General features: G+C 35.1%; 1 protein-coding gene across 4 annotated transcripts in view; it reads left to right on the top strand.

The window, feature by feature from the left end:
• Positions 1-27373, top strand: part of NELL2 (neural EGFL like 2) — a 415912-nt gene that overhangs the window by 303433 nt on the left and 85106 nt on the right. For all 4 annotated transcript variants that reach the window (XM_045365097.3, XM_005570625.5, XM_065524062.2 and 1 more), the window contains exons 15-16: positions 7333-7455; positions 11241-11336. In XM_045365097.3, coding sequence (XP_045221032.1) covers positions 7333-7455; positions 11241-11336 — 219 coding nt within the window. The remainder of the gene's footprint in view (positions 1-7332; positions 7456-11240; positions 11337-27373) is intronic.

Here is a 27373-nt window from a genome sequence, read left to right as displayed (position 1 = left end):
ACTAAACAACTCTTATATATCATAGTTAGTTATCTATTTGTATCACCAGTCCTTGAGTATTTAAGAAGTTCCTTGGGGTCGCAGATCTCAGATTATCCATCTTTGCACTCTTCAGAGCACTAGAATGATATAGCAGAAACCTTAAAATCATGTGTTGAGAAAACAAATCTATCTGGTTACAAGATTTTTATTGCCCTATACTGTGTTCAGACAAAGCTTATTTGATGAAACACAAAATGTTATAAAACATGTTTTTGCAATAAAATCAATAGTTGGATTAGCTTATGAAATTACTATAAGGAGAAGGAGGAAATTTGAGTGTGCTTTGGTTGTTAAGATTCTTGGTCAAATAAGGATTAGGAAGGGAGACTGAGCACACCAGTGAAAAGACTAGAAGAAAATTAACCAAGCATGTCAGGAGAAGAAAATCGGAACAAATTCCTAGTTGCCATGCAAACTGAAGAATAACAAGAAGTCAGTATTGACTTGAATTGAATTGGTGTGGTCAGTGAACAAGAAACTTAAATAGTGAATTAAAAATGCCTGGGTGTTAAAAATGACTTTTAGGGAATTAGCTACTGATATGGGCATCAAATAAGTTTACAATATGACTTCTGGCAGTCACTTTAGTAGCATTAAAAATAGATTTCTGTTGAAATGACATGGTAGTAAGTAAAATTTTTCTGTAATATAAAGTGAGTAAATAAGGTAATCACAAGAAACAGAGTGAATAGCTGTTGCTCAATATGTCAGCAGGCAATTTTCCTTTGATGTAATCGTTGAAAGTAGTGGCATTTCAGAAACAAGAAAAATGTCCAAAATAGATTTGATTTCAGAAAAGATTGTGAGGAGAACAAACACTGTGGGACATTTAGGCTCTCTCCACAGAATTAAAATGAAATGGAAAAGAGAAGACATCTATCTAGTAAAAGCAAAAGAAATTTTCCCACTGAAGTAGATAATAGGCAACTAATTTTTCTTGAGTGTCCTTATTATTGCCAGCAATTTAACTTTCATCCTTTAAATTTATTCTTCACAACTGCTCTTTCATACAGTTCCTAATTTCCTCATTTTAAACTTAGAAAGCTTAGCTAACTTTCTCATGTCCATAGAACTAGGATAAAATGGCATCTAAAACTAAGCCTGTCTGGAAATTAAAATATGTACTATATACATTGCCTCCCTGTTATTGTTCATTACAATAGTACATAATTTTCTCATTTTTTCTACTTTATCTTTCAAATTTAGTTGTGGTCCTGCTACACATCATATACCTTCATAGTCAGCCCACTACCCTCAGAGAAACTTTCTTCTCTGATGTATTTCTCCAGCCACAGGAAATATATTGCCTATCTTGCATCTTCTACTCTTCTGTTCAAATTTTAAAATGTTGGAAAAACAGCAGCTATAGTAACATATCGGTGTACGTTTCACAAAGAAAGCTGCTTCACTTTCTCTAACCCAAGTGTTTTCTGGAATATAAATTTCATATAAGTAAATTCTTTCTTAGATTGTAGCAGGTTATGGCCCTAAACATAGTGACAACTAACCTCTAGTCACAACTATCATCCGATTACTAGAAACCTGAGGAAAAGCTCCCTTAAAATTAATGCTAAATAAGTCTTGGAGCAGAGAAGCCCATAGAAGAGGTGTGAATTGCTCTTGAGCAGCTTATAACAACAGTATCAAACTACATGTTTAGAGGGATGGTTTATCTAAAATATGTATGACTGCTTAGTCATTTTCCTCTAATTTTTCTGTAGGCTAGATTGCTTAAGATATCAATGGGTTTTACCGAAGTCCATCCATAAGCGTCACTTGTAAGTGTCCCCACCAAAGCAAATATGTAGTGACCTGCACTGGTTTGTGAAGAGCATCCAAATCACACAGCCCATGGATCTGCAATACTGAGACTTCTTGCTTTATTCCAAAAAGAATGGCAACATCTGCATCCCCTGATAAAATACACTCTGTCTCTCTCCTAGTATACTAAACAACTCTCTGAACTTGTCCACAGCACCTCAGTACTTTCACAAGATAATTATTGTACTGCAGATCCTTCCAAAATGAGTACAAGCTGAGTTTAATTAATGTTCTATATGACAACTCCACAATTTCTGGTTTTAGGTCTGTAAGAAAAAAGTGGTACTCCTTCCTTCCTTCTCCCTTCTTCTTTCCTTCCCTTTCACAGATATTTAACAGCCTGACATATGAAAACATTGTGTTATGATTCATTAGATGGTCAAGGACATTTACGTTCTGTTACCAAAAGAGCAGAATCTAGTGTATAAAGGTGTCAGCTAGAGGATGTAGGATGTTGCTGGTAGAATGAAGCAGAATTATCCAGCACAATGCACAGTGTTTCTAGGGCCTGATCACTGGTGTTAGAGGAGGAGACTCTCAGACATTGGAGGTGTCTATTTACCAAACTAATTTAATGTTAAGCTTCAAGAGATTTTTAAGTGCAGACAATTGGTGCTAGAGTCTAAGTTCTGTTAGCTGGTTACTTTGTTTGGCGGGGATTTGAACTTGAACATGTTGTTATCCTTTTCTTTTAAAAATTTCTTTCTACCTTGTGAAAACGTGGGTTTTAGTATGAACAGAAAGTGAAGGCTGTCCTTTGTCTTAAGAAGTGCTATAATTCTAAGATTCCTTTTCGACGGTTTTTTTAAAGAAGTATAAAATATAGTAAAGAGATGATACCGTCCTAATTGTAAAGCAGCGGAAGACTTCACATACAACAAAAAGACATTAAACTGTGTAAACATTAAAAACTTCTGGATAATTATAAAGAAGAACACTAGAATGAAAAAGGAATAGATTCGGAAAAACACAAGTATTAAATACCTTGGCCAATCAATTACATAGCAATCAATAGCCTGAATTTTGGAGTCAGATGTAATTCACAACTCTGCTACTTACTAGCTGTGTGTTCTTGGGCAAGCCGTTTAGCTTTTCCAAGTCAAGTTTTAATTTTCTGTACTGATGTTTTTGGTCATAAATGATTAAATAAGGATTAAATGAGATAGTATATGTAACAAAGTATGTGGTGTGTAGTAAGCCGTGAATTGTAGCTATGATTATTATAAATTATTCGGTGTGATTCAAATTTATAAGGGCCTCGAGATTCCAAAAACAAAAGAGACAAAGTATATGCGTGGTGTTTTTAATTGGGAATCTGCATCTGCCCTCACTAACACATGTAAAAAAAATAAATCCGTGTCAAATTCTTCGTTCTCCAAGAAGTCATTTTTGGATTCCTGCCTGACCCAACCAGATCCTCCCTGGATCTCTTGCAACCCTCTGTAAGCAGTGTTTACTTCTCTACTTTAGCAGCTTCTCATAATGAAACCATTTACTAAAGCTTTGTGTCTTTTTCTTATATCTTCAACTAAACTGTAAGCTTTTTGAAGGCTGTTAACTTTATAATCATTTTTAACCCCCAAATATTCCAATACTAAATAGATATTGAAGAAAAATGTACTAAATTTAATTTAAATATAGATACATGTAAAAGATGACTTTTCACTCTTATTTTCTGCAGTATTTGCATTTTATATTATACTGAAATTTTTGAATAGAACATGGATTGTATTCTATTGTACATCTATTTTGAAATCACAGTGAGGAAAGCTGTGAATTTTAGAGCAACTGGTTTGTTTCTAGGTAGCACATTCATACTGCAAACAGCTCAATATGAATACCAAATTTAAACCTCATCTTAAGTTCATGTTATTATGACTGATGACACTGTTGGATAGGAATCTTAAAATTATTTTAGATACATTAGCATACCCAGGTTGACTTAGGGGTTAGTGAAAGCCAAGTATTATTGTTATACATAACATCTGCATTTAGATGCATCCAAGTGCGTATATTATTACTTTTTTTTCCCATGGAAGAACTTTACTATATTGTGCCTCATCACTAGTATGAAATCAGGTTTACATTGTGTGTAGAGAGGCAGAACAAACAAATTATGATACACAGGAAAAAATCTTTTCTAACTATCACTATACAATTATAAATTCTATATATAATGTTTCATAGTGATTGACAACCAAATTACTTCCTTTTAGTATTGTTGAGTGATGGTGTTTTCCTTAGATATACTTTTCTTTTTTCATTTCATTTAAATTTCAAATTCATAGACACAACGAATAATTAAATTCTGATTAAAATAACCATATGCTGATATTTTTGATGAAGAGGAGCTAGAAAGCGATACATTTGATTTCACTTCCAGCTGTTAGTTGGATTATCGTATCATGTAAACGATGAAATTTTTACTGAGGATATGAAGATGGCATTGAGTCTTATAGATTGGATGGATATTCCAAACATCAGATCTGAATGTCTGCCTTTCAATATATGGGACATAAACCTTGAAATTTATTCATGATTACATCCTGACATGCTCTTCTTAAACACTGGAACATAATACTGATTTAAAATTTACCTTAGAATTTCCCTCCTTATTCTGTTGAATTTTACTTACTATATATTGGAAGTGTTGGAGGAAGTATTAGAAATGGAGAGGTGAACTAGTGATTTGATGGTGGAGTCCTCAGGGAAGTGTGAGTCAGAGAAAGGATGAGAAATTGACATTTGACCAAAACTGGAAATGGAGCACCAATAATTAACTATCTATTGAGATGACTTTACAGAATATTTGCTTGTTGCTTCATTTATATTCTGTTTTTGTGAAGGATTATCAAATCTTCTTTGAGACTACAGTCATTTAAAAGAGTTTTCCTAAGCTCACAGTTTACATTAGTTCATATATTGTAGCTATAACCAACTTTATTTTAAGTAGTGTGAAAAGATTTAAAGTGATAGTGTAAAGGAATTAATATTTTCTGTTTTCAAAAGATGTTCTAATATCTTAACTAATATTTGAAATATCCAAAATCAAATAAAACTGCACCGTAGTAAAATTGATGTGAAAAAAACAGCTCGGATTTTTAAGAGCTCTGTGTTTGGCATGTAGTCCACAATTGAACAAACTGGGATTGTCTTGAATTATGGCAAAGGAAGTAGTAGTTCCTATCTCGCCCCATCTATTCTTTGAATCATTTATTTAAGAAACATTCTTTGAATGTTTAAATGAGATACAAAGAAAAATACAAAATTCTGGTCTAAAAATTCACAGTCCCAGAGTGGAACTTAAGAATGAAGAACTAAAGAGAAATTGACATAAAATTCCAATAAAAGAGGATAACAGAACCTTGTATATTGTGTTAGGGAAAATAGATAGCAGCCCCTAACTCTGTAGGAGGGGGAGACTAAGGTGTCTTCGAACAGCATGTGACATTTTATTGTAATGTTTAAAAATGGTAAGTGTCTTCCAGGAGAATCTGTGGGGAAGGACACTTCAGTCACAGGGAACAATATACGTATATATAAAGGCATGGAGGCATTTAAAGACTTCAGAACTGTATTTGCCTTTGAATTGCCTAGGAGCCCACTTTCTCATTTCAGTACCCATGAGAGTAAATGACAACAGAGGAAACCAGGTTCCAGATTGTGTAATTATTTAGTGTTTATTGAACATTATCATGCTAGGTGCTAAACTGAATCTTGTTAGGTCCTTTCTCTAACTAGTGAGTATAGTCTAATTAAAAAGACAACCAAGGCAGGGATTAAAACAGCATCAAATCAATCAGCAGCTGTCTTTTAAGGGCCTACGGCTGTCCATATAGAGATTTATAGATTAACTGTGGCACTTTGAATTGCACTGGGAAGAAAATTGGCAGCAGGTGCAAACTTCATTCAAAGTGTAGATTTGTTTTGCTTCAGGCAGCAGAACCCAAAGGTAGGTAGGCTGCCCATTCTAGCCCTTCTGAAATTTTATGATGGTCCAAGGGTAGCCTCAATTAGGAGACCTATGTGTAATCCAGCTCTTTTCTAAGCTACCAGTAGTAAGCATGAATTTATAAAAATTATGAAATGTTCTGTGATACTAGACAATAAGGGTGGAATTTTGTAAAATTTTTGGTTATTCAGTCAGGAATTTGGAAAATAATATATCCATTTGTGCAGTTCTGGAACCTTGGTGATTAAAATCTCTTTTTCCTCTAAAGGATTATTGGGAATAATCTCTATGAATGTAATTACAGGGTTATAATTAAAGCTATCATAACTTTGTGCTTATGTAGAATGAGACAAAATGCCATAGCAAAATGTTAATTTTTATTTTTAGAAAACAAAACAAAGGGCATTTTATTTTAGTAGTTGAAGTAAGTGATTTTGGTCTGATCTTAACTGTATATGCCAAAGACAATTTACAGATGTATTACAAGTTACAGATCTATTATGCCAAAGACAAGTTACAGATATGTTACCATTATAATGTCTGGAATACAGAGTTCTAAAGTAAAATCAAATCTTTCATTGTTTTCATGATTTATATCATGTGAAATTAATGGCTCAATCAATGTAATTTATTAAAATATGTATTTTGTTTTAGGCCTAAATAATATTCATGTGAAAGACTGAGTACTAAGTAGTGCCACTGTAGGGATTTTAGGTGGTTGAACTAATTTGTGTGCATTTTCTTACATATTTCATTTCCTCCTCATCTTTATTTTGATGTTAGATTTGTTTGCTTTCTCATGTTCACTGTATTTATTCCTTACATTTATATCTTTGCTGAATGCTGAGCTAGAATGTTAGAGCAGATACTATATTGATTACATATTCTAAAGTTTGTATTTGCACATATTACAAAAGCAAGTTTGTCTTTTAATAGATTTGTGATGCTTTCTTTGCAGAGTGAGGGAACTTACTAAAGAAACCAAAGATTCCCCAGACAGTTTGCATAAGTATCTTTAGGCTTGGAAATGTGGCTGCAGGTGTTAATGGCAGGCACCTAACTCCTAGAACTTCAGTTTTATTATCCTACAGGTCATGACTCACAAAGCAATACAATTTCACATCCTCCCTGTCATCGTTCACATGCTACAGGGATGAGTTAGGTGACAGATTTATTTCATGAGAGTAACTCCCCAAATATTAACTGTATACAGCTGACTTTGGAGTCTACTTCTAGAAATAATCCTCATCTTTGCCTCCCCTCTCTATTTCTTGCAATCGTTGGCAGGCCTTTTGTCCAAATTATTTTGCATTCAATGTTTGTAAATGTGTGAACTTATATGTACATCAAGCAGAGTATATAATACTTCAAAATCTGAGCTCTTCTGTAATTTATAATTTGTTATGTCTGTGGTTGAAAGAATTTACCATGCAATAACCAAAATTGAAGGTGTAGTTTAAAATATACTGTCTTTGGAAATATAACTATGAGTAACAAAATTGTATTCCTCATTTCAGAACATGATGAGTGTATCACAAATCAGCACAACTGTGATGAAAATGCTTTATGCTTCAACACTGTTGGAGGACACAACTGTGTTTGCAAGCCAGGCTATACAGGGAATGGAACAACATGCAAAGGTAAAAGGTTTAAATGCCAATGCCTCTTCCATTATGTGCAATGCAATCCATCTCTACCTTCCTCTACACGTTATCATTACTGTTATGTACATTCCAGGTACTTCCTAGAGACATCAAAAGCTTTGGTGTGTGGCTCATAGTCTTTCCCTCAGGTCTTGACATCCTCCTGGGTTACTTCAGTGTTTAAGTGACCAAACCATTCAGCTCCTTTGACCTAATGTTCCTTGACCTTAGCCACAGTGGTTTTCATCCTGGGCGTTTTTGTGGAGAACTGCTCCATCTTGGAAATCTTAAATTTCAACATTCTATTGTCTAATCCCTCTTCTTCCAGTTTGCTCAGTCTGTTCTTTCTACACCTTTTGATCTTTAATTTCATTGAACCTTCCTTTTCATTCAGTTTAGCACTCTCCCAGCTTCAGATGTTTCTTTTTGAGACGAAACATGCATATATCATCATAGCTATTTTTCTGACAGCGTTGTCAACCTATTTGTTATGCTACCATGTGAATCACCTCCATTTTGAGTCAGTAGGACAGCTTTTTTTTTTTTTTTCCCCTTTCTTGTGAGCTGTCAGACACTACTGTGGAAGATTAATTAACCATGAATATTGATTCTCTACATGTTATAGTTTCCTATTTTAGCTTGTTTGTTAATGCCGATTGATCATTCTTTGAAATGTCCCGTTGAAATCAGATTTCTGTTTCCATCAGTGGACAATCAACTGTAGTTCACCACAATCCTTAACTCACCTTTTCTCCCACTGTCCTCTTTCCCTCCTACCTCCTAAGGGAAATAGAAGACCTTTTTGGAAACTCTATAAAGTCCCATAGTATAACGTTTACATCCCTTATAATGTCATATGATTTATCCAATTTAGGCATTTTAAGCTTCAAAACTGCTGATTTCTCAAATATACTGTGTCCTTCATCTCAGAGTTCACTAAAATCAGTTTGCTATGGTACCGTGTCTGTGTGAGGTAGGAAAGAATAAGGAATAGTAGTTAATGCAGTGTCTTATGAGGAAGGGTCTTAAGGCCTGGTCAACAAAAATACACTGTACCCAGAGATGGGTGGGCCAGAGGGTTACCCTGATTTTCAAAACTCCATGGAAATCATTAGTGTAGGTCGTTTTGAAGAAGGCCTACTTATTTGGGGGTCCAAATCCCACAAAAATTTGCTTGGAAAGACTAAACAAGTTCTGAGAAAAGCTAGACTTTTAGAATGTATAGTACAGTAGTTCCTTCTTATCCACAGTTTTGCTTTTGATGGTTTTAGTTACCCATGGTCAACTGCAGTCTGAAAATGTTAAATCAAAAATTCTAGAAATAAACAATTCTTAAGTTAAAATTGTGCACCATTCTGAGTAACATGAGATCTCTCACTGTCCAGCCTCATCCCGCCTGGGATGTGAATCATCCCTTTGTCCAGTGTGTCCATACTGTCTACAACTAGCCACCATTAATCACTTAGTAGCCTTTCCGATTATCAAATACACTGCTGACGTATCACAATGCTTGTATTCACATAAACCTTATTTTCGCTGGGCTTGGTGGCTCATACCTGTAACCCCAGCACTTTGGGGGGCCAAGGCAGGTGGATTGCTTGAGTCTAGAGTTTGAGACCAGCTTGGGCAACATCTCCACCAAAAAACAAACAAAAACAAAACAAAACAAAAAACAAACACCATGTACAAAAACTAACTCAAAATGGGTAAAACAAAAACAAGTAATTTTTATTTTACTGTTAATGGCCCCAAAGTGCAACAGTAGTGATGTTGGCATATTGTTATAATTGACCTATTTCATTATAAATTACTGTTGTTAATCTCTTACTATGCATAACTTATACTTTAAACTTTATCATAGTATATCTGTATAGGAAAACTACATTATATATATATGTATATACATATATACACATATGTGTATATATGTGTGTGTATATACATATATGTGTATATACACACACATATATACACACTTTGTATATACATATATACACATATATATACAAAGTGTGTATATATACATATGTATATGTTGTATATGTATTTAGATTATATGTAGATGTATACATATACACATATAATCTAAAAATAGATTTCTGTGTTGTCTGAGGTTTCAGGGATCCACTGTGGATCTTGAAATGTATTTTCAATGCATGAGTGGATACAATATAACTAAGTCCTTAGGACTTTCTCCAAATCACCTGAATGTTCTGAGAGTTTGCTTAGGCTTAAGGTTTAATCTAGGAGCCCTAAAGCTTTTCTCTTATTTCTGCTTGATTCCAATTCCTATTTAGTATGAAGAATAAAGTTCATAGAATAAAGAACTCTGAAAGTTATGAACAGATGCAGACAGACAATTCTTGTATTTGAAAGAAGGAGAACTTTCAAGGATCTATAAATTCCTTCTGGAAGTTAGGACTACAGGTTGCCCGAATAAAGACTATTCGATTCCTGTATATATCTTTGGGAATGTTGGGAATTCCCAATTGTTGGGAATTCCCATGTTGGGAATGAGAAAAATCTGAGAGATAAGTAGTTTAAATGTAGGAGCTGAATCATTGAGTTCTGTGCGCTATCAACATGTAGTTGATCAACATGAGTTCTGTGCGGTATCAACATGCTGCAACCTTGCAAATTACTCTGATGAACATATGAACGTGGTCTGGCAGACACATTCTTTATCATTTATGAGGTTTAAACCAAAGAAACCAAATGGACTCTTTGGGTCCATTTCTTTAACTCATCACTAGAATTTCAGATTTCTACATTTTATTACTCTGAGAAAGTATATTCTACCTAACTAGAAGAAGCACATGCCAGAAAACTGTAGAAAAAACTTTTGCCTTAATGCCTGGAACAGCTGGTCTAATTCACTCATTACAGACTTTGTCAGGCTGAGGAAGCAGCTGCTGAGCCTTACAGAGCCAAAGAATAAGCCAAAGTGGAAATAAAAGCTTCTATAGGGGGCTCAGTCCCAACCATCTTGTTTTTCTCTTCTCTTGTGCTCACTTGTCTTGCTGCTCTTCTCCTTCTTTTCTGCACTTCTTCGAAGACAGCACGTTTCAAGAGATCACCCTTGCAATGGTACAGACCCTGGCTCCCGTGCAATGGTTCGGCTTCCTACTCACAGAACAACTTTCCTCATTCCCAAAACCACTCTAATGAAACAGGTTATACAGTGTCTTTGCCCTGGATCCTGATTCTGACCTATCCTTAGCAGAGGAATTTAAGAGTCTCCCTGAAGACCACTCTAATGAATTTTTCTTACTATTGGTTAATTCATTACCAGGACCTGCTTACGAATTTTTGAAGGATGGAGCATTTCCTACTATGTTGGCACTTCGGCTAGTGTGTAAAATGGTCAGAGCCCCATGGGATTCAACCATTTCCTGTTTCGTGGTCTCGTTCTTTAGATGGTGGTTTGCTCCATCTAGGATAGCTGCTATTTTCAGGTTTATTTTCAAGGTGGATTGTTATAATGAGAAGAAATTCTGAATTTTAATGTACTTCCTATTGTGCAAATTTGCTGTTTGTTGTTTAAATAAATTTGAATATTTTGTTTTAAGGGTGAAATACTCCTCTAACATTGGAAAGAGTACTGTTTTACAAGTTGTGTTGAAGTTTCTTACATGTATGGGAAATATTACATGAAAACAAAATTAAAATAGCTTTTATAATTTGATGTTCATATCTCTAAGGGGATAATGAAAAGCTAGGTTTGGAGTTTATTAAACTACTTACTTCTAAAATGCTAAAATCATGTATCTGAATTATTTTAGCGTTTTGCAAAGATGGCTGTAGGAATGGAGGAGCCTGTATTGCCGCTAATGTGTGTGCCTGCCCACAAGGCTTCACTGGACCCAGCTGTGAAACGGGTAAGAATATAATTTCATCTTCTAGAAAATGAATTTTTATGCTAATGCATAAAGTAATCCATGAGGAAAATAATGTTTCAAGTTTCAAGTGGGCTCTCAAAGCGTGGAGCTATTAATAAGGAAGTGATAGGAAGGAGGAGGTGGGAAGTTTCAGTGATGCATTTTGCTGGGCGATTCCCCAAAGTCACTCTAAAAAGGTTTTGCAGCTATTATAACTAGATGCATATTGAACTTTTCAGAAACATGTGTGGAATTACCCAGGATTTTATGACTTCATAATTCATTTTACTCATTTGGAATCCATTTTTACTGGAATCTATATGACTGTATTAAAGCCTAGATTTCAAGCTTATGGCCAACTCAGTGCCTAGGACACACTATCACCTGCATCCACAGTTAGGAATTTTAAATAAATTTTTATCTGGTCCCTTAATTATTCATAAGCAATTATTTATCTGGAAAATAATTAAAGTTTTCTACTTCTCAATTATTTCTCATCCAGATCCATTCTGAACTTATTCTTTCTGATGGATATGAATATTAAAAACTTTAAAAATTATTTTAAAAACAATATATAGTCTACATATAACTTATAACCCTAAAGTAAAATACTTTGTCCAATGAAAAACACACCTTGGGAATTTAAAATAATGTTTTGAGTATTAAGTCCTAATTAAAATCATACTCGTAGTGGTTTTGGTTGCTTTGGGTTCAGTGGGGTCCAATAGCGATGACCTCAGAGAATCAGGTTATTCTTCCTAAAAGAAAGCTTCTGCCACTGGCAATTGACAGTTGTCATCTCATATTGCTTTTCATAAATCTCAATGCAATAGATACAGTACATGCTCTGCCTCTATTCCACTTGCAGAGTCATCTGGTTTAATGAAAACACTGACTTACCAGAATGTGAGACAGAAAATGTTCTGCTCCATTTGGGAAGTGAACATTTTACTGAATAGAAACTGCTACTGTGCACAGAAGGATGTTCACAAAAGGGTTTGCATCACTAGATCATCTCTTTCTACAAGTACTGCTAAGTCTTGTTTTTCAAATTTCAGTGACTAATTGATTTCAAAAGTCTGTGACGGACAATGTATAGTGACTATCTTTGATATGTAGGACTCTTTCTTAAGAGGATCCTTTCCCAAATCAGAAGCTCCCTAAATTTATTGTGCATGAGAGTCACCTATAGAGATTGATAACTTGTTAGAAATACAGGTTTTTAGTAGCTACCTTATGATATACTAAATCAAATCAGGCACCTCTACTGCAATAGTTTTCTCGTATTTCTATGACATGCTCTCCACCAGTTTGCCCCTATACATCAAGGTGCACTGTGGACCTCCTGCACATCAACACCTCTGGTGACAAGGCTTCCTGAATACAATATTTTTGTGCTGCTTCTGGTACAGAGGCTGGATACAGAAATACTTCCTTTTTCAGGACATTTCAAAGGTGTGAGGATAATGGTGTGGAATTTTGAAATAAAAGCTGTCCCAGAAAATCTGGGATGAATAGTGGCCATGCACAATCCTGCACAGCATTCTTCCACTAAGAAAAAATTTCACAAGATTGTAGAAATCTAGAATGGCATAAAATTAATATTGGCAATGTAATATTTAAGACTGGAGTTAAAAATAACCCAAGAGAACATGTAGCTATCTCTATTTCATTATCCTTGAACCTTCAGTCTGTAAGAAGACAATCCCAGACTGATTCTAAATAGCTGTCTGTAGCAGCCAAGGACTTTGAGAACAGATGTGGACTCAAAGTTTAGTTGTACTATTTATATGTTATGTTGCCTTAGGCAAGTTACCTAACTTCCCTGTGTGTTGTACCCTTTATGCATCACTTTACTCTTCACCATTCTCTTCTAAGGCAGTTATTATCTGTATTTGCATGCAGAAATACTGGGTTCAGGGTGTTTAATTTTTTTCCCCTAGCATCAGAGTTCAAAGCTGATACAAAGGTCATTCTGCTCCCAAATCCGGGCTTTTATCCAGTGCATCCCAGTATATTTCTTTGGGGACTTTAAATCCAAAGACCCCAATCTGAACTCATTATCTCATCCATGATTCATGTCTCCCCACTTACCATCCTCCACCAAAACCTGAATCTTCATTTCTTCTTTCCTTACTAGTTTATTTCAGCGAATAGCCGCCTTATCCACCAGGTCTTCTAAGCCAGTCATCAGGGAGCAATTTCCCTTTCACCCTCTTTCACATCCATTCAAATCGTTTTGAGTCCATGTCTTTACCAGGGTCCATTTCTTTCTATTCTGGTCAGAGCTGCAGTTGTTGGGGACGTTCAGGTTGTCTCTGGCTAGTCCAGTATCCACAGAATAACAGAGCACAAATCTGATCATATCACTCCAGACTGAAGAAAACCTTTCATGTTCCCCATTGCCCTCAGGATAAAGGCCACATTTTTAACATAATAAATAAGGCCCTTTAGGACTTGGCCCTGCATGTCCACCTAGCTTTACCCTCTTGTCCTTCTGCCAGCTCACTTCATTCCCACCCCCAGACAGTGAATCTCATGAGGGCACAGGGTGTATCTTATTTGCTTTTGTATCATCACGAAACAGTACCTTAGTAGTTGTTCCATAAATATTTGGTGAATAAATAAATGCACACATGAGTGATCAATTAAATGATGAGGAAAAAGATGGTGTGGCTGTTTCCATATTTGCTGGACTTTTTTGAATGTTAGTTGAAGCCTTCAGAGTTATCTAGTTATGTACTATCATATGGCAGATATGGTAATTAAGGCACAGAGAAGTGAAGTAGCTTATATAGGTGTTTCACTGTTGATCCATATCTGCATTCTAGAATGTGGATCTTCTGATTTCTAGCCCAGTGTTTCTCTGTTCCTTCCTTCCCCCTTCTCTCACTCCTTCCTCTTTCCTTGCTTCCCTTCCTGTCTTCCTCTCTCTCTCTTTCCTGCCCTGCCTTCTTCCCTCCTTCTCTTTCTTCCTTTCTTCCTGCTTTCCTTTTTTCTTATGCCATGCTTTGTCCCAGGAATTCGTCATACCTTCATCCTTCATCAGGTCTGTGTCTTTTGTTATGCCACCTTCGACTGCCAAATAACCCTGTTGTCTTTAATAGCGAAGACGGTGGCAATTTTTCTCTCCAAAGTTAAAGGATGCTTCCAGAGTGACAAGATTTCCAAGTATAGGAATGGCCTAAATTTGGCCTGCTGGAGTTGGATGCGGCCTGATAGCTTAAAAAGGAAATTGTTGTGCAGCCCCAGTGGCCATCTGTTGAGCCATCACAGTGGAATCGCTGAGGATGAAATAATAGGATTTACTTGCTTTTTGAAAGACAATCTGAATGTGTCTTGTACTTACCACCCCTTGTTCCTTTAGTTGAAGTCTCTTCTGAAACACCCTCCCCTCATTTCTGTTTCTGCATCATGTGTATCTTAGTAGGAGTGGTTGCATTCATTTACCAACTTCACAAAAGAGCAATGTGTATGATTTTTACTGAGCAAAATTAATTTTTCATGGACTTCTTTTTTAGCCACTGTATAAAATCACTCACATGTACAGCATAACTTCATTTTTAATTAAATATCCTAATATTCCATCAGGTGTTTAACTTGGATTTAGCAGGGTGATTATTTCTTGGGTAACTCAGTAAAGTGTATTAGAAAGCTAAAGCTATGTGCCAAGGTTTACAGCTTTATCACTGCCATATTGTATTTATTACACGATTGCTAAACCTCAGCAAACATGAGTCTGATGATCTAATTAATATGCAAAGCTGTCTTATTATACTAAAAGCAAATTTTTCAGTAATGATTTAAAGCATAACTCTAAAAGATTTGACAGTCCCCTACAACCAATTGCTGACTTAAATCAAATTAAAATATTTATAACTGGGAAAAAGCTGTTAACAAATGGCAAAGTTGAAAAAAAAATTGCTATAGTATCAAAGAAGAGATCTAACATTTTGACGATAAATGCTTTTTTTTTCTGTGTACAAAATAATGGATTTGTTATCCACATATCAAACATGAGATGAGATTTTAATTATTTTAGTGAGTTGTTAAATGAATATAAATTTAAGTTGCATCCCTAAGTGTTTTTGTAGCTTTTTAATATGTGTTGTTTTAAAATGACAAAAATGAAGCATGAGGCCTACATGAGTGTTGCTTTACTTCAAAAGTAACTTCAAGTGGATTGAGGTTGGCTGATTTTTTTTAAGTTTATTTTATTACTGTTATAATATAGATAATAGAAATTATTTTTGTTAGAAAAAAAGTTATCTTGCTAGTTTTATCCAAAGTTAGCATTTATTATTAAAGTCAAACTATTACATTTCCTGGTATGGCTGAATTACACATTTTTCATCATAAAATGTATCTGCTGATTTCATTAGTGTTTGGTTTTTTAAGGCATATTTTTCCAGAAATTTGTATAAATTTATATCATTTTTACATAGGAAGACTAGAAAAAATTCAGAAGCAAGAGAAAATTCTCAAAACAGTACAGACATGGCATACTTTTTCTCACCAACATGACTCACAGTGGAAAGACATTACCAAAATATATATCTTTATGTGAGAAAAGAGGAGAAATTGAGAAGAAAATCTGAGACAATCTGATAAAAAATAATGTAAAAAGAAAGAAAAACTGTAGATACATCTGCTTTACCAATAAGAATTTTTAGTTTTATTTTGAATTTATTCTGTTCTATCTGAACAAATGCAAATTTCATGTACACAAATCATTAAATATGCTTTATTGTAATAAAAACAATTTGGAATAAAGGAAGCTTTGCTTCTAGTTCTGTACTGTCTTATTAAATTCAGTTTTCTGAATCTTAATTTTTCAAGGGAAGATCTGCAAAGTAGCTCATTGGGTAGCTTTTGCAAAGTGGGCACATACTCATGGAGGGTTCTGTTGATCTACCTAAGGGATCTGCACTCATGCTCACTAGACACATCTTATCTTGAAACTGTCTCCAGTGATAAAAGCGATTCAATTACATTTGATAAATGAATGTGTTTTAATGAACTTTGTATGAATTAGGAGTGTAGATACCAATGATTCTTTTTCTGTTATAAAATGAACAAATAAAACAACAAACAAAAAGCACTCTCACCAAAGGCTTTTTGACCGTACCCTGCTTGAGTTGGCTTAGATACTTAAGACGTAACTTCTCTTTATGTTGGCGATCCTTAATCTGTTTTAAATAAGATTTTAATTGCTTAATGTTATGCCAAACCCCGTTCTCCTTGAAGAATTTAACATAGTGGTCAAGAACACAAAAATTGAAGTCAGAGAAACATTGGCCTGAGAACTAGTTCTATTACCAACCAGCTATGTGACCCTTTTCATGTTATTTCATTTTTGTCTATGCCTTGATTTATGCATGTAGAAAATAAAGATGATAGTAATATCTATCTCATGGGTTTGTTCTGGAGATTAAATGAAGTAAGGCACATAGCACCATGTTGAGGTCATTTATTGAGTGCTTACCACCTGATATGATGATTTTGTAAATTTTAAGTTGATTTGTAAATAAACTTTCATAGACAGGACTGTTTGAGACTCTTTGACATCCTTGAGTTAGCTGGAGATGCCCTGAGATGTTATAAGAGAAAGGTTAAGAACAATAAAGGATTCTAGTTTTCTTGATTCATTCATAAACCAGTTTTAAGTATAATTTTACTGTACTTTAGTGGTTTAAAATGTTTAATTTAGTGATTTGCATTCTGTACATTTGCTTAAAATTGCTTTATTTTTGTCCTAATGCAAACGTTAAAAGTTAATATTTTATGAAAATATAAATCTTTGTATTATTCAAAAAGTAGTCAAAAGTTCTTAGTGTTAGATCTCAAAGTCATTCTTCCAAGTCCTTCAGGTTAATTGGAAAAAATCAAACTCACTCTATATATCAGTCATGTATAATAGATAACAACTATGATGGGGAAATTTTTCAGACTCCTTTGTTGTAAGGCCTACCTAATTAACACTGGAAATGAGGACACATCATGGAGAAAATGTAAGAGGAAAAAAATAGCTTTCAAGCTGTTGGAGAGCAGGTCTCCAAGAAAAAGAAAAAAGCCAAGTGGAATTAGTTGGGAATTTGGAAAAGATCTTCAGTTTTATTTTTAAAATATTATTTTTTTCAATAGATCACTTTTGTATATTAACTTGTATTGTGCCTTTGAATTCCCAGGATCCCTGTTGCCTCTTATTTTTTTATTTGAAGCTAGCCAAATGGAATCACTTTTAAGATAGTTGCTTAACTTTGTTTTAAAATTAATTAATTGAATACTTAATTAATATTTTGAATAAATATTATATACACATTGTATAAAATTTAAAAGTACAAAGAGCATATAATGAAAAGTAAATTTTCCTTTATAGCAATTCCCCAACTACTGTTTTTTCCCTTAACAATAAATCCTGGAAATCATACCACAGATAAGTCCTTGTTAGACAGAGTAGTTCAAATAGGAAGGCTGAGGCTTTCTGCCATTCAAATAGTAGACTTTTAATTTGTAAAATTCTGGGTGTCAATAGGAATACATGTCTTAGGGCCAAGATCTTTCTCTTTTTGGGGGGTACCCCCATATGTTGGCTGAGAATGTTCTGCAATTTTCTCGTTCATAAATTCTGATTTTTTCATATAGATAAGCTGACGAACTTCTGTTGATCAGAAGTATAATCGGGGGAGGCATAAACTTAATATGCTGGAGAAACATTGTTGTTGTATGCAACATTTTATTTATACCCAAATTGTTTTTGTTTTTTGCATTCTATTCCTCCCCGGTTTGTTTCATTTCTTTCTTCTTGAAGGACATATTTTAGTACTCTCTTAGAGTGGTTCTATTAGTGGCCGACTCTTGGGTATAGAATTCTAGGTTTTCCCTAAGCACTATGAAGGCAGTATTCCATTGTTTTGGGGGGGCCTCTGAGGTTTCTGTTCAGAAGTCTGCTTTCAATTCAATTGTAATTCATTTTAAAAGTCTCTTTCTCTCTAATTGCTTTTAAGGTTCCCTTTTCTTTGGAGTATGTGGTTTCAAAGCATTGTGCCTGGGTATGAATTTATTAATATTTTTATTTATCTTGCTAGGGACTCCTTTAGAAGAATGAATCTGAAGAGTTACCTCTTTCATCAGTTTTGGAATCCACTCAGTCTTTATCCCTTTGAATACTGCTTATTTCCAGTTCTCTTTATTCTCTCCTTCTGGACTTCCTACTGGATATTTGTTGGCCCTTGTCTTTTCTATAATTCCTCACTTTCTTTTATACTTTTCATCTCTTTATCTCTCAGTATTGTGCCTTTGATAATTTTTTCAAACCTATCCACCAGTGTACAGATGAATTTATCAGCTTTGTCTAATCCATTATTTAGTTTATTTGTTGAAGTTTTAAATTTTAATAACTTTTTAATTTCTGGGAGTTCTCTTTTTCGTATATTTTGGTTCTTTTTCCTTAGTTCTTATTTTTGTCTTGTGGTTTTGATTACTTCTTTTATGTTTTTAACAATTTTAAACCTACTTATATTATAAAATTTATGGCATTGCTCTATTGCCTGAAGTTCGAGGGGATCTAAATCTAGCTTTTATTGTGTTTGCTGACTTTTGCCCCATGATTGTTTCCTCATGTGTTTTGGACTTTCGGTGTCTGACCTTATTATCTTCACTGAAGCTTTACCTGTGAAGTCTAAGGTCTTTTCCCTACAGGGAAAACTTGCATTTCTTTCTGCAGGTGTACCAGGGGTATTGCAATGCATCATTTGCATTAAAGTTTTTGCCAAGTGGTATGCCACACAGATTATATAAATTTTTAACTTCAAAATTGGCTTCTTCTTATGCCACATAGGAATTTTCATTTTTTCAATGAGATCAGTTATGAATTTAATATTATATTTTTAAGCCATGTGTATGTAGAAAGATTTTCAGGTTATATGTGGGTCTCAGTATTGCTGGAATAAGAAAGAAAATCACCTGTTTTAAGCATAAGTATGATTTCATTGATGCTCAGTGAATGACTCCTGAGAGTGATGAACTTTGACCTTTCACAAATCTGTAGACTGTGAGGTGAAATTTATGATGAGAGAATGTAAATGAGGAGGGACATAGGAAAAAACAATAATGATACGAAGTTTATGAGGTTTGCTAGGAATGGAGCTGGGGGATGTAGCTGTTTTTTTCTCTTTACTAAATTTCTAATGCTCTCAAACAGAGTCTGTACTTCTTCCCAAAGGGTTCTCATCTGTGATTAGTTTCTGTTTCTTTCTGTCATGGAAACTTTCTGAAAGAAGCCACTAGGACTTAGGTACAAAAAAAAAACTTATAGCAGTCAGCCCTATCCATCTAATGGATAACTCTCCCTTAAAAACTCACTGTTTTTTGTTTTTTGTTTTTTTGAGAATAAATTATATTCCAGGTTAATTTTTTTAGGCTTACAGTAAAATGTGGTGCACAAGGATCAAGTTAAATAGCAAATAATGGGTTTGGGTCCAAGTTAAAGAAGAACAATCAAATTTGTGAATGACATAGTTTTGAGAGAGTAGCTTATATGACAAAAGACAGGATCAAGATTCAGAGGTATTCAAATTGTAGCAACAATGGGATCCAATAACATTATGACACTTGACAAACAGTTAAAAGCACCTCCTGCATTTGTCCTGCTTTCAGCCCTCAACATTTCTAGATCTTTAATTCTGATCTCTTCCATCTTTGGCCCACACTCATTGTGTTCTCTGCCCCTTTCCTTTAGTTGCCTTTTCTTTAGGTGTCTATCTTTCCTCCCTTACCCTTTTCCTCATTCCCTCCCACTGGACCATGGAAAGTAGAGATGGAGCCTATGATTTTGTGTTTTTCATAGGGCTTGGCATCATGCTTTGCATATAGTAGGCAGTCCATAAATATTAATAAAATATAAATAATCTCTTGCATTTAGGTTAGAAAAACCAATTGTGCAACATAGAGGGAACTAACTTTAACAGTTTTTATGCTTTAGTTGGCTACTGATTCCAAGTTAAGTATGAACCAAAAGTATCGTGTGCTAGCTTTAGAAGAAAATGCAAACTTAAGCTATAATTAAAAGAAACAGGGTCTATAAAACAAAACTCTCCTTAAATTCTGCATTACTTACTTTATAATGGCGTATTGTATTTACTTTGGGCCAATAGTTTTAAGAGGCTATCAGCAAATGGGAGTGTGATTGAGGAAAAGTTTTCCAGGAGATGAAAGTCCTGGCAGATATAAGAGGGTAGTTGAATAAATCTTCATCAGGAATTTTTTTTAAAAAATAAGAAAAATGAAAGGTGCTATAAAAGCTATCCTTAAATACATGAAGAGCTAAACTAGTGTGTGGATTTGGGATTAGATTTTTCTTTGTTGCTCCAGAGAGCAAAACTAGTAATTTTACCAGGAGGCAGGTTTAGACTCCAAATAAGAAATTTATTAATGACAAGAACCGTAGGAAAAAGGGATAGGTCACCCTGCATGTTCAATCAGAGTCTAGAGAACGAAATGCTAAGGACACTTAAGATTTCCACACTCTGGTACAAGATGGCTTTGGCTTATTGGGATTATCTAAAATTCTTCTTGCTATAGTTGTTCATAACAGTAGCTGCTTCAAACTGCATGTCTAAGGGCATTTAGTATAATAATTAACAAGCAGTGTCGCATGATGGTTAAGAGTTACAAGTAGGCTTGGAGGATGGCTCTCTAGCTATAAATCTAGGCTCTGCAAATGACTTCTGTATGTGGAATAGGGCAAATTACTTAATATGTATGTGCCTCCATTTCCTTGTTTTAAAATGGAGTGATAATAATAATACTATTTTAGGCAGGGTGTGGTGTGGTTTATGCCCGTAATCCCAGCACTTTGAGGCAGATAGTGGGAGGATCACTTGAGGCCAAGAGTTCAAGAACAGCTTCGGCAACATAGCAAGTCCCTTTCTCCAAAAAATAATAGTAGTCTAAAGAAGAAAAAAAAACCTATTTCATGACATTGTTGAGAGCATTATATTAGTTAATACAGGAAACCAAGCAGTGGCTCAGTAAATGTTAGCTATTATCATGACCTTACCCTAATCCCTACAATAACCCTTTAAAGTGGTTATTATTACTAGATGAGGAAAATGAGGTTGAAAAAGATTAAGTAATTTGCTCTGGTCTGTACAGCCAGTAAAATGGAATAGAAAAGAATTATTTCTAGGACTTTTATATTAAAATTTTCTACGCTTTTTCTGTTTCGATATTTGGCCTCCCACTGCACCATAGGATGCTAAAATGACTTTGAAATAGCTGTAAACTTTGTGGAATATGGGTGCCAAATTATCCATATTAAAGATTTCTTAAGCTCCTGTGCGCGAACAGCACAACAGGATGTGTATGAAGATGTAGAAAGTAAAATGCAGTTCTTTTCTCTTGGGGCTTTATACCTCTGCCTGTCAAATGCACAAGGAGCATTTTATCTCATTGACAGAGAAACAGATGGGTACAAAAATAATACTAATACCTTTTAAATGACTGCTAACTACAAGTCTTGTCTGGTGTGGTAACCCCAGAAGAAATTGCTCTTAAGAAGAATTAATTCTGGCGCTATAATCCCAATGGTTGTAATTTAGAGGGGAAGGCTTTATGATAAACTTCTACTGTTGGGAACCTAGGAGGCAAACAGCTGATTAAATGTGTGAAAAGTATACTTTCAAGTGTTAGACATAGTTTCCATTGCCAATTTTCTCAATATTCATGTCTTAAGATAATTATAAGGCTCAATAAGAGTGAACTTGAACCTTTAGTTTAATCAGAAGCCTTAAAAAACAAGTTAAAGGAACTCTCTGATATTCTTAGCTTTTTAAGATACATAACTCCTTCTTTGCCTTCTTAAATGATGTGGGTTTTCATTTGCCTTAGCAGGTTTTAAAATATAAATTACTCTTTCACTCATGGATGTTTTTTCTTCACATTTTAAAAGGGACAGCTCCAGCCTTAAAGTTAACCTTGACTTTGTCCTTTTAATATAAAGCCAAGTATATTTACTATTTGTTATGATTTTCTTTAAAAATGTTTAATTCAAGGAAAAGAAAATTAGTTGACTACAGTTGCTTGTGTTTCTTTTTGCTTAAAAATCCGTCAGTAATGGATTGTGTAAGCACGACAATTTATTATTCATTATGATCTTTTGGTTTCGGCCATTTACAACAAAAATAAATTGATTAAAACACAGATACCTATAAACACTACCGAGTGGGCAAGAATCAAGAGTTAGTTACACATTACAGGATGCCAAAACTTTTACTCAGTGAATGATGGGAAGGCGACTCTGTGTGTAAATCATAAAACTTAATTACAAACCAGAAGGTACTGAATCTCTTTTACACTGGTAACTTTGTACCTTACACTAACTGTAAGGTATATAAGTGTAAGTACAATATTTAGTAAGTGTCTAAAATAAATTAGATTAGAATAAATAAACTAATTTTAGATAATGTAGAATCAGAATGGGGAGATTTGTTAGATTGATTAATAAATATTTACACTATATTTTCTGGGACCAGATCTTTATCTTCAAGGACTTTATATTCTTGACAGGCAAATAGGAGGGAGAAATTTGTCTATAAGCAGTATTCTATACTTGTTATAGTCATTTACTTTAGACTTCACTCTTCCACTGGAATGACTGTCTTAGAAATCAAGTATAACTTCTTAATCACAATCTCCAAAATGTTCACATTTCTTGACCTTTTGGCAGCATTTGATATTAAGAATCAACAGTGCTATGGCAACCCCCTTTTTCTTTGGTTTCCTTGACGTGATATTTTCTCTAGACTATAGTACTGCAACAATTTTATGTGGTAGGTATTTTGCTCACATAGGTGTTTTCACTGACTTTTTTATTCTACATTTGTAATCAGTATTTCTTATGTACATATATATATGTCTTATATATATATATTTTAAATTATACTCTAAGTTCTGGGGTACATGTACAGAAGGTGCAGGTTTGCTACATAGGTATACATGTGCCATGGTGGTTTGCTGCACCCATCAACCTGTCATCTACATTAGATATTTCTCCTAATGCTATCCCTCCCCTATCCCGCCACCCCCAACAGGCCCTGGTGTGTGATGTTCCCTTCCCTGTGTCCATCCTTTCTCATTGTTCAGCTCCCACTTATGAGTGAGAACATGCAGTATTTGGTTTTCCGTTCCTGTGTTAGTTTGCTGAGAATGATGGTTTCCAGCTTCATCCATGTCCCTGCAAAGGACATGAACTCATCCTTTTTTATGACTGCACAGTATTCCATGGTGTATATGTGCCACATTTTCTTTATCCACTCTATCATTGATGGGCATTTGGGTTGGTTCCAAGACTTTGCTATTGAGCCTGTATAGTCAAGACAATCCTAAGAAAAAAGAACAAAGCTGGAGACACCATGCTACCTGACTTCAAACTCTACTACGAGGCTACAGGAAACAACAGATGCTGGAGAGTGCGTGGAGAAGTAGGAATGCTTTTACACTGTTGGTGGAAGTGTAAATTAGTTCAGCCATTGCAGAAGACAGTGTGGCCATTCCTCAAGGATCTAGAACCAGAGATACCATTTGACCCAGCAATCCCATTACTGGGTATATACCCAAAGGATTATAAATCATGCTGCTATAAAGACACATGCACACATATGTTTATTTCACCCACTTTTTTAAAAGAAAAGATAGAGTAAGGAAATTGCCCAAGGTAACAGCTATTAAATTGACAAGCCTGAAGTTACATACGGGACCATGTAAATGTAAAACCCCTAATAAAACACTGCAGTATAGCTCCAGAATGGCAGTTCCCACACCCATGAGCTTTTACTGTTATTCCTTTCCCACCTGCCTGACTGCTTTTTGTGTGTGTATGTGCATTTTTTTCTTCTGCTGCTGCTCATCTCCTAAATGTGGAAGTTTTACAAGGTTATACACATAATCATCTCTTTTCTTTCTTATTACCATCTCCTTTCTGGATCTCAGTCACTTTCAATTCTTCAAAAGGGGTTATTTTATCCTGACACCTCTCCTAAGCTTAACTCCCACTCCCAAGGGGCTACATTGTGTTCTCACTTGGACATTTAGCAGTCTGCAGTGGCTTGCTGTCCTTGGGTTATGTGGATCATAAATGCTTTTCTTTTTTATAGTGGAATCACCTATGCCTGACAGACCACTCATCTCCCTTCATTTCCTTCATTCCCGTCAAAGCAACACCCATACAAACAGTTTGTAGTGGAGTATTATTCAAAATGTTGAGGCAAATGGAAGAGGATCAAAGGGGAACAAAAAAAATGTCAAAAAGCCAAAAAGAAATAGAGGTCCCATTTTTCTAAAAATGCTTTGGCTATTTCTTCCCACAGAATCAGAGGCAGATTTTCCATTAAGCTAATGAAGTTTAAGTTTCTGCTCTTAATGCAACCAGGCTTCTTTCCAGCCCTTGGAAAGAGCCCTAGCAATGTGCTCACTTGGCCATATATTTTTGTAAAATCTGCAATTGCGGTCGGGCGCGGTGGCTCAAGCCTGTAATCCCAGCACTTTGGGAGGCCGAGACAGGCGGATCAAGAGGTCAGGAGATCGAGACCATCCTGGCTAACACGGTGAAACTAAAAAATACAAAAAACTAGCCGGGCGAGGTGGCGGGCGCCTGTAGTCCCAGCTACTTGGGAGGCTGAGGCAGGAGAATGGCGTAAACCCCAGAGGCGGAGCTTGCAGTGAGCTGAGATCCGGCCACTGCACTCCAGCCTGGGTGACAGAGGGAGAGTCAGTCTCAAAAACAAACAAACAAACAAAAAACCAAACAAACAAACAAAAAATCTGCAATTGCAACATATCTTGGTAATTTTTTTTTTCCTCAGGGGCCCTCAAAATGAATAGGCTTCTGTCCCCAGAGACTGACCCGTGCACAAAGTTATTTCTTACCAGGTGGATATTTCTCACCTTACAGCCCTCCATTTTCCCTGATTGTTTTTCTTTTTATCCTCTCTTGTGGCTCTCAATTTCACATCTTTACATTTCCTCTCTCTCTCTCTATCTCTCTTTTTCTGTATCTGTCAGTCTACCTAACTGCCTAATCTTTTTCCTCTCCACCATGCTCTGGGAAGAGGGAAACAAAGCATCACCTTCTCTACCCAAAGAAGTAATCAAGATATTTTCCTAAATCAAGACCTTTTCCTTTATTATGACATATGCCACTGTCCTATTTATCTTTTTATTATTTTGAACTGCCTTTCTAAATTTCCTGAGACATCAGCTAGTCATTACTGAAAACTTTCCATATGCCAAACATTGTGCTAATTGCTTTACATTTATTAAATCGTTTAAATCATAACAGCAACTTTGTGAGTATAATTTTTTATAATCATTTTAAAACCAATGCTTAGTGAAGTTAAATCATGTATCCAAGGTCACACAGCAAGCATTTGGTAGACTTTTGATTTGAATAGTTAAACCTAGCCTCAGACGTGTGCTTTTACCCCTTCCCCATATTGCCATCCAGATACTACTCTTCTGAAAAACTCTCCTTGGTTTGTCTAACAAGAAGTATCCTTGCCTTGCTCTCAACTCCCATGTTTGTATCAATTTTATCCTCTTTCTTCAAACTACCTTGTATTGTTATTAATCTTTAATTTTTTAAATTTTAAGTGACAATAGTAGTACCTATTTATGAATACAGTCATATTTCGATACATGGATACAATGTTTAATGATGATATCAGATAATTAGCATATCCATCACCTCAAACAGTTGTCATTTCTTTGTGTTGGGAACATTCAAAATTCTTTCTTCTAGCTATTTGAAAATATACAGTAAATTATTATTAGTTATAATCACTCTACAATGCTATAAAAAGCTAGAACTTATTCCTCCTATCTAGCTGTAATTTTGTATCCTTTAAACAACCTCTTTCTATCCCTGCTCCTTTCTATCTTCTAGTAACCACTGTTCTACTCTCTACTTCTGTGAAACAAACTTTTTTAGGTTCCATGTATGGGTGACAGCAAATGGTATTTGTCTTTGTGCACCTGGCTTATTTCACTTACTATAATGTTCTCCAGGATCATCCATGTTGCTGCAAGTGACACAGTTTCTTCCTTTTTATGGCTGAATAGTATTCCATCTTGTATATATACCACATTTTCTTCATCTGTTCATCTGTTATTGGGCACCTAGGTTGATTCTATATCTTGGCTATTGTGAATAGTGCTGCAATAAACATGGGGGTGCAGATGTCTCTTCAATATTCTGATTTCCTTTCCTTCAGATAAACACCCATTCGTGGGATTGTTGGATCATATGGTAATTCTATTTTTAGTTCTTTGAGGAACTTGCATAATGTTCTTCATAATGGCTGTACTAATTTACATTCCCAACAGCAGTGTATAAGAGTTCCTTTTTGTCCACATCTTTGCCAGCATTTGTTATTTTTTCTCTTTTTGATCATAGCCATTCTAACTGTGGTGAGATGATATCTTCTCATGGTTTTGGTTTGCATTTCCCTGATGATTATTGATGTTAAACATTTCTTCACGTATTTGTTGGCCATTTGCGTGTCCTCTTTTGAGAAATGTCAATCCAGATACTTTGTCCTTTATTTTTATTGGAGTATTTGGGTTTTTTTCTGTTGAGTTGTTTGAGGTTTTTTTGTTTGTTTGTTTGGTTGGTTTTTTTTTTTTTTTTTTTTTTGTATATTCTGCATATTAACTCCTTGTTGGATAAATAGTTTGCAAAATTTTTCTTCCGTTCTGTAGGTCATCTCTTCACTCCCTTGATTGTTTACTTTGCTGTGCAGAAGCTTTTCAATTTGATCTAATCCCATTTGTCTACTTTTGCTTTTGTTGCTTTGCTTTTGAGGTCTTACCCAAAAATCTTTGCTTAGACCAATGTCCTGAAGTATTTCCCCTGTGTTTTCTTCTGTGTTGTTATTAATCTCAAAAGTACAATAACACTATCTTAAACTCATGGAACTTCATACATTGCTTCATGGGAACCCATCCAGTATTTTATGAATGGTTTTTATGGCTAAAACACA

The sequence above is a fragment of the Macaca fascicularis genome, chromosome 11 (assembly GCF_037993035.2).
Source record: "Macaca fascicularis isolate 582-1 chromosome 11, T2T-MFA8v1.1".
Taxonomy (NCBI): domain Eukaryota; kingdom Metazoa; phylum Chordata; class Mammalia; order Primates; family Cercopithecidae; genus Macaca; species Macaca fascicularis.
This window is presented reverse-complemented; position numbering and strand designations above follow the sequence as displayed.